This window comes from Oryctolagus cuniculus, chromosome 5 (genome assembly GCF_051225735.1).
Source record: "Oryctolagus cuniculus isolate XC-2025 breed Fujian yellow rabbit chromosome 5, ASM5122573v1, whole genome shotgun sequence".
NCBI classification, from domain to species: domain Eukaryota; kingdom Metazoa; phylum Chordata; class Mammalia; order Lagomorpha; family Leporidae; genus Oryctolagus; species Oryctolagus cuniculus.
In genome coordinates, this window is record NC_142871.1 from 43,643,327 (window position 1) to 43,656,440 (window position 13,114).

General features: G+C 42.2%; 1 protein-coding gene across 4 annotated transcripts in view; it reads right to left on the minus strand.

The window, feature by feature from the left end:
- Positions 1 to 7,567: 7,567 nt before the first annotated feature.
- Positions 7,568 to 13,114, minus strand: part of TRMT11 (tRNA methyltransferase 11) — a 59,173-nt gene continuing 53,626 nt past the window's right edge. For all 4 annotated transcript variants that reach the window (XR_016233766.1, XR_016233767.1, XM_008263465.5 and 1 more), the window contains one exon: positions 7,568 to 8,334. Coding sequence is in view for 2 of the 4 variants with exons in the window: in XM_008263465.5 (XP_008261687.1) it covers positions 8,203 to 8,334 (132 nt within the window). In the remaining 2 variants the exon portion in view is untranslated. The remainder of the gene's footprint in view (positions 8,335 to 13,114) is intronic.

Consider the following 13,114-nt stretch of genomic DNA (forward strand, 5'->3'; position numbering starts at 1 on the left):
CTTGGCAGGAGTCACAAGTCTGGCACCAAATAGTAGCCTCTGCATCAGAAACTTAAGAGCTCTTTGCTTTGTGCACAGTCGTAACAGTGGATGTGCTGCCATGTCAGGTACAATGATCGATTCAAGTACCAAAGATGGTCAGCTAGATGATGCTGCCTCAATCAACGGCTTGATTGTAGTTGGTCTCATGAGAGAATGAGTCTTTCCAATGAGGATCTACATGATTGACCCAAATAGTTCCATCAGCTGCTATAAAGTGTTTCCATTGTTTGAAGCCCCCAAGGAAGAGTGTCTTTGAACTACCAATGTAGTTCTCCAATTTGCAGACAAAACCATAGGTCTTTAGAAACACCCTAACAGTCAGTAAAAATGTTAACAGTGTTCATCAAGGAGAGTACTGGCCAGAGCTATGAGTTCTGCCCTCTGACCAAACCAACTACATCTATTTTTGGCTCTACATACCTGCAACTGAGGTTAAACTGCCATGGCAGCCCACTGGAACACCAGTGGTCTTTAACTTAGCCAGTATATCAACGAGGCAACAGGAGAATCTCCTAAATGCAACCTAAACCTATTCTTAAACTCCCTAAAAGTAAGCTTTCTGAATTGATGATGCCACTGAGGCAGAGGCTTTGTCACAGCAAGGAAGGTAGATAACGTTTTCTCCAAACGGATAGCTACCGTTTTTTCATGTAAACCTAAGATACCACAGGGCTAAGCCTGCTGCATTCTTGCATGTAATAATTCTATTTGACAAGAGAGGCTTGTTGGGCTCTTCCTGCCTTGGTAATCATGAGTCTGTTTGGTCAACACAGAATGGGAATATCAGGCTAGATGGCTCAAGTGTTCAGTTTTGAGAAGCGCTCAGTAGTATTCTAACAGTTCTTTTTCAGAAGAGCGCACCTGGTCATGTCAGTGAGTCCAAGTGTCCAAATCTCCAAGAACACCTCTGGCTGGAGACAAAGGCCACCTCCAAGAGCTCCAGTCAGCAAAATCATCAGTCAGGAGAGATTGTGTAGCTCAGAGGGAATCGTAAGTTTGTTTGGCCACAAAGACATAAGCACTTACTAAATAGGCCTCTTTCTGGTTTTGGAATCCCCTTTGGCACTTATAGGGCAGAAATATTCAAGCATATAACATGTCAATTCCTATACACATTCACATGTAAAAACAACAGTATATTAAACTGGCTCCAAGGGTCATAACCAGAAGGGCATGTTAGCTTTACTTCTGTAACCCAAACCCTATCAATTGAATTTCAATGCCACCATTTCTTCCAGGACTGAGTAAGATTATGAATTGGGCATATATATCCAACAGAGCCATTAGTTTGAATTCCTGTCCTCACCAAAGTACCCCATATCAACATATTCAGTTAAGTACATATGGCCTCTGATCCTCCTTTGTGATAAGGAGACGATAGGCCCATTCCCAGGAAAATTTCTCCTTAAAGAAGCTGAGGTCAGCTGTGGTTTCATAGATTAGGCCACTTCCCATACTGGAATGCCTGTTTGAGTCCAAGCTACTCCACTTCTGATGCAGCTTCATGCCAATGTGTCCTAGGAGGCAACACATAATGGCTCAAGTACTTGGGTTCCTACCAACCATGTGGGAGAAGCATATAAGAGTTCTTGGAGGGGCCGGTGCTGTGGCACAGTGGGTTAATGCCCTGGCCTGAAGCACCAGCATCCCAAATGGGCGCCGGTTCAAGACCCAGCTGCTCCACTTCCAATCCAGCTCTCTGCTATGGCCTGGGAAAGCAGTGGAAGATGGCCCAAGTCCTTGGGCCCCTGCACCCACTTGGGAGACCCAGAGGAGGCTCCCGGCTCCTGGCTTAGGATTGGTGCAGCTCTGGCTGTTGTGGCCAATTGGGGAGTAAACCATCGGATGGAAGACCTCTCTCTCTCTCCCCCTCTCTCTGCCTCTCCTCTCCGTGTAACTCTGACTTTCAAATAAATAAATAAATCTTAAAAAAAAAAAAAAAGAATTCTTGGCTCCTGACTTTAGCTTGGCCTAGCCCTGGCTGTTGTAGCCAACTGGGAAATGAACCAGTAAATGGAAGATTTTTCTTTCTATCTGTGTCTATCTCTTCCTCTTTCTGTCACTATGCTTTACAAATAAACTATATATATATATAAACTATATATAAATAAATAAACCATACACACACACATACATGAAGCTGAAGTCAGGATAAAAGGAAAGGGAGAAGTGAGGGGGACATGGGATGGGGACTTTCATGCCAGGTTACAAGGCTCTGTATCTATTTTACTTTTGAGTAGAATGGCACCTGCTTGCAGGTGAAACACAAGAGGCTGACTATTGTGCTATTTGCTGTGCCATGAGTAATCAGGTTCTTTCATTTGGCCTGTGAATCTGGTCTACCTAAGGCAAGATCACCTGACAATATCTATTTTTATCTGTGGTAACCTCTTTGACCCACACGACCTTCAAGCTGGAGCCGCTAGGTTAATGCCTTTTGGCTGACTCTTAAAAAAAAAAAAAGTTCATATTAATCAATAGCATCTGCCCCGTTACAAAGAATTATCTCTTAAATTCTCACAGTTTTAACATAAAAGGTAAAGCAGATTTCTAAGGTGGTGGTGCATGCTGCAAGAATTTATCTAGAATTTTGGGGGTCAGTTTCTCATGATACATTAGGCCACATTCATCACAGTATAATTCAGTCTAGGGAAGTAAAGATCAAATATTAGTCAATGCTTCGTCTCTACCCCTTCCCACAGTTTATTTCAGGACTATGTCCCTGGAAGTCAAAGCTCCCTGAGAGCAACCAAGATCCACTGGGAAATGAAAAGCTTTATTATCATCATCTGTGAATGGACCTAAGGTTAGCATGATAGTCTGACTGCATGGCCCAAGATACAGTTCAGGACCAGGTCTCAGGTCAATCAGAAAGTTGGTCAATTTGTTTGCCAGCAATTCCTTTGGACTTCCTTCAAATCCTGCTAATGGGCCACAAAGCTCTCATCCCCTTCCAGAAAGCCATGTCTTAACAGCCCACGCTCATTACTAAAGCTATCAGGAACTGTGAAAGGTCTGACATTTCATCCTATTGAAAGCTGAGAAGTGTACCAGGCACTGGTTATGTCGCATACGAAGAACTTTATTACCTGTGGTACAGTAAGTAGCATGAAAATCAGCTATTTTAATAAGTTCTCCCTTCTACCCAAGTCCCAGAGAGGTGACTTGGATAGGTCCACGTGAGTACCTACTCACACAGGGAGTTGCACTGCAAGGGTCAAGTTTCAAGGAACCCTGAGCTTAGAGAATCCAAATCATTTATAATGGACAGTAAGCACGTCCCTTACTCTGGTGAGAAGACATTGTCCTTGAAGGTTGTATGCAAACTTGACCTCTGTTGCAGAAGCTGGAAGGAGAGACAGGAAAGGGGAAGACACTATCTTTATCTTCCAAGATTATTCACTACATCCTCAAAAAGACAGTTCAGAATACAGAGTGCAGTGCCTCGCTCAGAGAGAAGATGTACATGGAGAATTTTCTTAATAGGTATACATTGTAGAAAAATGCATTATGAAGTTTTGTTGTTTTTACTGAAAGCATTGAATCTTTGGATGAAGTAACTCCAGTCCACGATGTATACACAAATATTAAGGGATTCCTACAGAGTTTTAAAGTTCACTTGGGGCCAGCGCTGTGACGTAGTGGGTAAAGCCCGCCACCTGCAGTCCCGGCATCCCATATGGGCTCCGGTTCAAGTCTCGGCTGCTCCACTTCCGATCCAGCTCTCTGCTATGGCCTGGGAGAGCAGTAGAGGATGGCCCAAGTCCTTGGGCCCCTGCACCTGCATGGAAGACCTGCAAGATCGGCAAAACTCCAGCTTTTGTAGCCAACTGGGGACTGAAGCAGTAGATGGAAGTTCTCTCTCTGCCTCTCCATCTCTCTCTGTGTAATTCTTTCAAATAAATAAATAAATCTTTAAAAAAAATAAACAAAGTTCACCAATACCAGCTCTGACCATCTTGACCTGTGTCACTTACAACACCACCACATAAAACACTTTGGCAGACCATTTCAACATCATACGGTACCATTTGCACTCTCCATTTTCATTTTCTCCTCAGACTACTTTTTTCTTTTTAATTTGGCTAACTTCACAGGTAAACCCAGCTAATCCTCACTGCTGGATGTCAGTCAAAACAGTGTTCTGATGAACTCTCAGGAAAGAGTCAGGGTGCCTGGATTACAGAGATCTTAAAGTCACAGAGGTCAGAACAGATTCCTTTTTAGGCAATTCAGCCTGGCATGACTGCAACATGATTAGCTCATCAAAAACTTTCAAATTCTAGAACAAAAATATACAAAGCAAGCCCTAATATCCCAAGAAACGCCAGGGCTCACAGGCCTCGTACTTACATAAGGGAAGCTGGCTTATCTGAACACTCATCTATTAAGGCCCATTTTGTTCCACAACCCAGGCTTCTTAAGAGACTGCCACGACAATTGAAACTCCATCTCCTTAAGAGCCTGTCGACAATGGCTTATGAACGAAGGGATAAGAGCCACATTCCAGGTTGGCCACAGTTATGTCTAAATGTCACTGCGCTTATCCCACACAGTGAAACATGTGAACAACCTGAGGCAGGCCTCTTTTGAGGCAAAGGGTCAGGTTCCCTCGTCAGTCGCTTTACCCCAAAGGATACACAGGAATGTGCTGTCTCTATGATTCTACGGCTAGATAGGATCGTAGATATGTTTATCATTCCATTATAATTCTTTACACTCTAGACCTTATGTTCTCAAACCACTCTGTTTTAGAGAAGATCTCAATGTTTTAGGAAAGTACAAACACCATCAGTCCAGTGTTATTGTGCCCATGGGTATGTTCTGGATTAAGGCACTTTTTTTGTTTGGATTACAAACCACATTACTTGATAAATATCTGAGAAAAATGGGAGTGGGTGAGTTGGAAATGAAAGTAGACTTCACTTATTCTATGAATACAATCCTTCTAAGAAAAAAAAGTCTTGCAAGTGTTTAGTTTTCTAAATAACTCTGTAATGGAGCAAAACCATATTCTTGCAAAAAAGAGCCAAGGTTCTTATTTTGCTGTAATTTATTCTCTTTTGGTCAAACAGGTCAACAATGAGGTCATCAATTACCTTGGCAACACCCACCTCCATTCCTATCCCTACACTGCATTAGGGAAATAATTTATGTACTGCTTTATCTACAAAGAATTTTTTTTTCCTAATAAAACCTTTAACATCAGCTTAGTATCTCTGTGCTTTTTCAAGCGAGATTTATTAAAATGGTAAGGAAAGATGACCATTTCCTTAAAAAGTCACCTTCGATTTTCAACAAAGAAACATTATGTTTTATTCCGGAATCTCTTTGGATAAGCAATACTTGATAATATTTCCAGCATAAGATGTCAACAGTTCTTCTAACACCAAATGACTAAGACCTTTTATTCACGAGCCAGGTTTGCTTATATTGGCATCTAGATAATATAACCTTAACATCTAATTTCCTGATGTTAAAAGTCAAAACCCTGCTCCTTTGATTTACATTCTGAGTATAACACATATCACCTTAAAAGCTATTTCCATGTCTCCAACTTCTAATGTACATTTTTTCACCCAATCAAATAAACACACCCACTACCATGAATCTTGTGATGTTAATTCATAATCCACTTTTCCTTACCAAACTTGTAGCAAGGTCTTGTCATTGTAATCACTATTCTCAAATATGGAGGGAGCCTCAAAATTTGAGTGACTTTTCTCAACAACAATGAAAATAGCGGCAACACTGACTTACCTCCCAGAGCTTAAGCAGTTTGAAGATGGTTTATTGCTCAATCCTTCTATTTAAAGAGTTAGTCATAAGGAAGCTAGTGGCAGGCTGGCCCAAGGCTGGGTTACCCTGGGCAGGAAGTGGCTGAGAAAATTGTAGCAGATTTTAAACTTTTTTTGATCGGCTGGCCACTTTGGCTAAACACACCAGGGATCACCTACTCCACTATTCGCCCCCAGCTATACCAGCAAAAAAAGTACTTACCAGAACAGAGAGGAAGGAGGCCCTTCTAACAAAGCACCACCAAGGTAACCCGTTTGGATTTTATGGATACTTAACGTACGCCCCCCAAAAATTATAGATTGTGTCATATTATAAACATTAAAGTGGTCAGTCCAGGACCACCTAGGGTCGCTCCCAGATTACACAGTTAAGTTCAAACTGTGGAATATCTGAAATGCAGGCATGTTGGTAGGTGACATTCCTGCTGGTAGGCTCTGAGGAACACACAGTCTCACACAAAACCAAACGATCTTATGCAGAAAGTAGTAAGACCTCAATGCCAGAAAATAAAGTCTCTCTTTTTAGAACAAAGAAGTTTGAAACCGAGGCTCCACATTTGAAACTAGTTAAAAGTGACCAAGTTTCTTTTCTGTTTCTGAGCATCAACTTCTACAATGGCACAAATTTGCACTCTGAGCCTCATGACACTTTAGAAATGGGAAACTGAACTTACTGATAAATATGAAAATTAGCCTCACAATGAGATTTAAGCTTAGAAGACCTCAATCAGTAGTAAAAAAAAATAAACATTTAAAAAATCTGTTGAATAATTTTTAAGGGCAAAGTGGACTACAGATTTTCAGAACTACTGGGGCTAATTTTTGTGACAACCCATAAAAGAGGCTAAGCTAAATCTCATATTCCAACTAAGTTAACAAGAGTTTCAAACTCACCCCCCCATATAACCTCAAACAATTTTAAGTAAGTTGGTTTATAAGAGAAATACTGAAAACAAGTCATCCTTGAATACTTTTAGATTTTCCCCAGTGTGCCACAAATCACATCCAGAAACCCAAACAAAACAATCACGGAAATGTCTGAGATCTGCTGCTGCAATCCAGAGCTGCAAGACAAGGAAAGGGGAGAAAAAGAAGCAAAACGCCTGACCTCCACGTCTTTTGAGCTCCCAAGGTGTGCAAGTTAATATTGTGAGTTCATAAAAGTCAGTAGTAACATTAAAATAATACTAATAACATAAATAAAAATGGTCTCTGGTTAAAGAGAGAGGGTCCACTTACTGCTGCCCTGCTGAGGTACATTTGACCACCGAAGGCAGGAAAGCTATTAGCATCCTGAATTAATGGGTAGAGTGGTTTTCAAACAAGATATTTTCATGATGGACATGATGTGGACTCAGCAAACTTTCTACTTGAGGAAAAATATAGCTTCTATTTCAAAGAGCACTGATTAGGCCTAATACCATTAGGGAACCATCAGGGACTTGTGTTGTTGTTACCACTTTTAACTATCAGTTACTTTCTAAACCAAAACTTGTGGGTAGTTAACTTGACCCACGATCAAGGCTGAGGAATGCAGGAGCAAATCCAAGGTACAGACGAGCCTCAGATGCGGACAGGCCTGGAGGAATCTGGAGTCTTCTCGGTTGTCAGGCCCTTGCCTCTTTCAACATCACTATTGTCACTGCTGGTACTTACTGTCTGGAATTTACAAATAAAAACTCATGCCTCTCATCATATCCCCGCAAAAAGTATCGAATACTACATGATTTTAGAAATTCTCAAAAGGTTTATTATTGACAACAAAAATCAGTTACAGTAAAAACCCAAATTCACTTACTTAATGAATAAATTTTTTTCTTAAGATTTATTTATTTATTTGAAAGAGAGTTTCAGAGGGGGGGTGGGTCTTCCATCCACTGATTCACTCCAGGTCTCCCACATGGATGCAGGGACCCAAGGACATGGATCATCATCATAACAGAGGGATGGATAGAAATAGAGCCGCTGGGACTCAAACCAGTATCCATATGGGATGCCGGCACTGCAGGTGGCGGCTTTATTCACTATGCCTCAGCGCCAGCCCCTGAATAAATTCTTAACCATTACTACTTGCCTTGACATCTGGTTGATATGTGTAAAAAGTCAATATTAGTTCCCTCTATAAGTTGTAAAAAATATAACAATTTTGAATACAACCCCATTAATACTTAAAAGTATAAATATAAATTAAAGTTCAAAAGATATTACATTGCATACAACAAAATAGCCTCTAAAACAACAATTTCCAAGGATCTGCTTACTTTGTAGCATTTATATATACACCATAAAGTTTTAAAATAGTACAGGTTTTCTGGATCCCACATGAAAGTTCACATCCAGATGTCTTTCAAAATCTTAATGTTCACTCCTGGCTGGGTTTTTCTTCCTTGGCAATTCTTTTTGTCACTCCACTGAAATATTTCTCACGGAAGGAATTATGGCCTTGGTAGAGCAGAAAATGATCACTTCGCAGTTGTGAATACTGGTCCCGGTTCTGGAAGGTTGGAAAATACAAAACAAAAAAGCTATATAAATTATTTCTTAAGTTAGCAAGCAAGCTACTCTTAGAAAAATCTCACCGGCGATGCACATCTGTTATTATTTGAACTGGAACTGCACCATCACTTTTCATCTGCAACAAGTGTGGATGCTCAAAGTGTCTTCACCTTGGTCAATCCCTCCAATAACCCTCTGCACACAAGGCAAGTATTTTTACCAACCAGAGAGGGCAAAGAGAATCAGGCCAAGATAACACAGGCAAGATCACAACTTTCTTCTGATTCCTAGCTCAGCACCACTAAAATCCTCCGTGGCTGTGGGTAAGAATTACCAAGCAGGGAAGCGTCTACTCAAGAAAAAGGTGTCTACAATCAAATCAATGCATTTCTATCAGGCCACAGAGACACATAAAGCTCGTTAGGGGTTATAGTCATACTCAGTTAATAAACAATTCTGGCAACTTTATATAACCACGGTAGATGAAGATACAAGCCAAACATGAGACTGCCATCCATACTTTGAGGCTTCACAGGCAAACACCGACTAATGCTCAGACTGACACTTACGGGACATTGGTAACATCACCTGGGCTAGAATGGCAAACACATTTTGCATCAGAAATTTGAAGGACAGGCTGGAATTACTGAAACATCAGTTTGTCACCCAAATTTATTAGCCATTCCAAATAGTGTACAAAAATATCTAACTAGATATATGATCTCGTTTTCCAAGTACTTCTTTAACTCATATCCAGCTATGCAAGGATTAATGTGATCTTGCAAACAGATACGGAGATTCAGTCAGAAAATCTGAAGCTTGAGTTTGATCAGCAGCAGGAGCAGAATGTAGGCACTAGACAGTCCTGAGCAGCCCCACAACCACCGCCAGCCTGGTTACCATCACACCCCAGGAGGAACGGTAGCTGCCCGGCCGGCCCCAGTCACCAACACCGCAACCACAAGCAGTGGGGCCCAGACTCAGCAGATGACCCCACCCTCAGCAACACCAAAACCACACCCTGCACCACTGGCTGTGGCACACGGAGCGGTGGCCCAGGTGGCCTCACATTGGCGAGGCCGGTCGGCAGGGACAAAAAGGTCATCACAACCAAAAGTTCTGGGAACAGTAAAATGACCCAACGTAAGAAACAGATATGTAGGCTAGCATTGTGGGTAAAGCCACCACCTGTAGTGCTGGCATCCTATATAGGTGCTGGTTTGAGTTCCAGCTGCTCCACTTCTGACCCAGCTCCCTACTAATACGCCTGGAAAAGCAGTGGAAGATGGTTCAAGTGCTTGGGCCCCTGCACACACGTGGGTGACCAAAAGAAGCTCCTGGCTCTTGGCTTCGGATTTACCCAGCCTCGACTGTTGTGGCCATTTGGGGACTGAACCAGCAGATATCTTTCTCTGTCTCTTCCTGTCTCTTTCTCTCTCTCTCTGTAACTTTACATTTCAAAATAAATAAAAAAAAAATAAATAAAGAAACGGATATGGCTTCATCAACAGGCATGACAGCAAGGAAGACCTGCTTGTACACCAGCCTGCATAAACAAGAATAATCCCATTAGGAGATGGAGAGACTGCAGAGTGTGATGTCACAGAACAGGTCACACAGACAGCCAGCGCTACACGTGCTGCAGGAGCTCCAGGCAAGGCAGTACATATGCAGCAAACATATCCATCCCAGACGCTGTCTGTGCCGTAGGGACCCTCCATGCAATGACCAGAATTACTGGAACAGTGCCAAGTGGGGAAAAGAACAAGGGAGCCCTTCAGAGCGTGCCCCCATAGGCCAGGACCAAGTATGCTGGCCTGACGGCATGTGTCGGGACCCCATGAGCCTACACCGCCGTATTCCCGCCCTCCCCTGCAGGGTGAAGGGATGGAAGACGCTGATGGCCCTGGTGCAGGAGAACCAGGTGGACCAGTGAGACAGAATACGCATCCGGTTCGTAGACCACCATTCCACTAGGTCCTCCTCACCAAAGACAGCCTGGAGAGCATGGCAATGAGAAGAGAAGGAAAACCAAGCAGATGCGACCCAAGGTCAGCGGGCACCTTGACCTCTGCAGCACCGTACCTTCATTTCCGAGGCAGTCGCTCAGATAACCCAGAACCACAACACAGCAAAGAGACAAGATTGGCTGATCCCGCCCCCTCCCCTCCAGCTGTTGGCTCTTTTTACTTAGAATCTATTTTGCACATGTATTTTTTAAAAATATACAAATATATAAATGATTAAAAATATTTAAAAATTCCCAAATTCATTTTATGGCAATAACTACAATATAGTTCAAATTTCTTCAAGCATTTGAAAACATGCCAATGGTTACTAACTTCAGGCTAGACGCAACTAAAGAATACTAAATGAATGTTAGTATTTGCTGGATGTTTCTTATGTGCCAAAAACTATACTAAACACTTTATACACTTTATCGAATAAAAGTCATCAGCTCTAAGTAATAAACACACTATTATTACCATGTTACAGATAAGGCATCATTGAAGAGAAGAGGCCCAAGATAACACAGCTGGTACATGGCAGGGCTGGGTTTGGACACATGGCTGTGTGACTTCAGGACTGTGTTCTTTACTACAATCCAAAGAGGCTTTCTTCAGGACTAACTTCCTCAACTTAAGGAGCTCTTAGAATGAACAGGTTGCATTAAGACTTGAGGGCTGAATTGCCTACTAAGAAAGAACTGGATCTGAAGCACTATTAACTTAGTTCTATTAACTAAGAGGATCTATTTCAGTGACATAGAGTTTTCATACCAGGAGGAGATACAGGAGCCACAGGGATGCCAAGGAGACTGACTAATAACCCTAGGAGGACTATTTCCAAGACAACAGCAATACAGAACAATGTTCTCCCATTTACCCTTGACTTACTCATTTCAATGCTTATCAAAAGTCTGACTGAGGGCACAGGAAAGGAAGGGACCTTCCATCAGCAACTCCGGGTATTAATTCTGAACTGAGTTCTATGTCAAATAAGATCACGAGAAGATTTGTCCAGCTGGGTGAGGTTAGTAACTGACAGAACTGTTTTATATTCTGAAGCTATATCCACAGGCAGTCATGTCCCCTGCTGCTGTATTTTTCCTCATCGTTTCTGCATCTTCACCCAGTTACCAAAATCAGAACCTGGATCCAGTCCCTCTTCTCACATCTGATCAGAACTGAGTATCTCAAGGCCACTTCTCTGAACCTACAATTTCAAAACTTTAGTTTAGGTTTTCCTCATCTCTCCTCTTCTTTCCCTAAATGCCAGTCGCCCTGCCTTCAGTGGTCCCTTCTCCAATCTGTTCTCCATATTAAAACCAAACAAAATTTACTAAAATGCAAATTTAAAATGCCAGTCCCATGGCTGAAGTCCAACTGAGTTCAAAATTTCCCCAGTGTTCGACTTTTCCCTTAACATCTGGGAGTTGGATTCAATTACACATCAGTTGGCTGAATGACATCTTTCTTACCTCTCCTGAATGAGAGAAACTAGAATACTGTCAGGGAACAAAGTCTTTCCCACCTCTGCCTGTCTGTTCTCAGTTCGACCCATGGCTCCTTTAGGGCCTACAGGATCAACCTCCCCATCAAGATGCACTGTGGGTAACTTCATGTTGTACCCCAGAGCTAAGGAAGACATGGTCCAATGGAAATGTGTGATTCCACCCACATGGGAGACCTACATGGAGTTCTGGGGTTCCTGGCTTCAACATGGCAGAGAGTGGCCATTTGAGAAGTATACCATTAAATAAAAGACCTCTCTCTCTTTCTCTCCCTCTCTCTGCCTCTCTTTCTTCTTTTTGCCCATGTCATTCTGCCTTTTGAAAGGAGAGGAAGGGAGGGAAGGGAAAACACCCATGGCATTCTTTATCTCAACAGTTTAGAACAAAAGATTCCATAAGAACATAATACATGCAAAACAAGCCCTAAGCATACTGTGGGCTCTGTAGACACAGCACCGGACACAAGTACTCCTGGAAATATTGGAGAAAACCATTAACCTTGGAAATGCAACCTCAGGAGGAGTGGGGGTGGGTACAAAATCCTATATTCTTTATTTCCCAGGAAGTAGAGCAGAATCAGTATGAGGTATGTGTTGGGGTCCTATGCTGGAATGCTGTCTTTCATAAGACAGACTGACCTGACTGTGAAACAGAACATTGTTAACAGAAGCTCCTGCTAAACCCAAATGCTCCCAGTCCATTGTGCAACCAGGGATCTGGCAACAGCCTTTCCAACTACCTGCAGCACTAGCCCTGCTTCAGGGTAAGCCAGACACTCCAGGGCCCTTGACTACAAGCATCATTTAAGTGGAAAAACCACAGTTCACAAAACGTTCCTCATGAAGCATCCAGTAATCTGTGGTCTAACACACATCACCTTATACGTAGCACCACACATATAAACACCATATACTCATGAACAATTCATTTCTAAAATACACTCAGTCCACATGAAATTTACTCTACATATATGCGGGATTCAGAACTCGTTATCTCAGTGTTATGAAAACAACAAGCTCAACTTGTTTCTCTTTTCTCTCTACCTCTCTTTCATCCTATCTTTAGTTTAGTTTACCAGGGCTCACACTTGAGATGATGATATTCAACTCCACATATTTTTCATCACCTCATCCTGACTCTTCTCCATTCACATTCCCTGCCCATCTCAACCAGGAATATCTGCAGGTTTTTTTCAACTCAGTATCTCCAAGGCTAAAGTGTTTACTTACAGGGAGAAGAGCAACTTCAAGCAACACCATCTTTG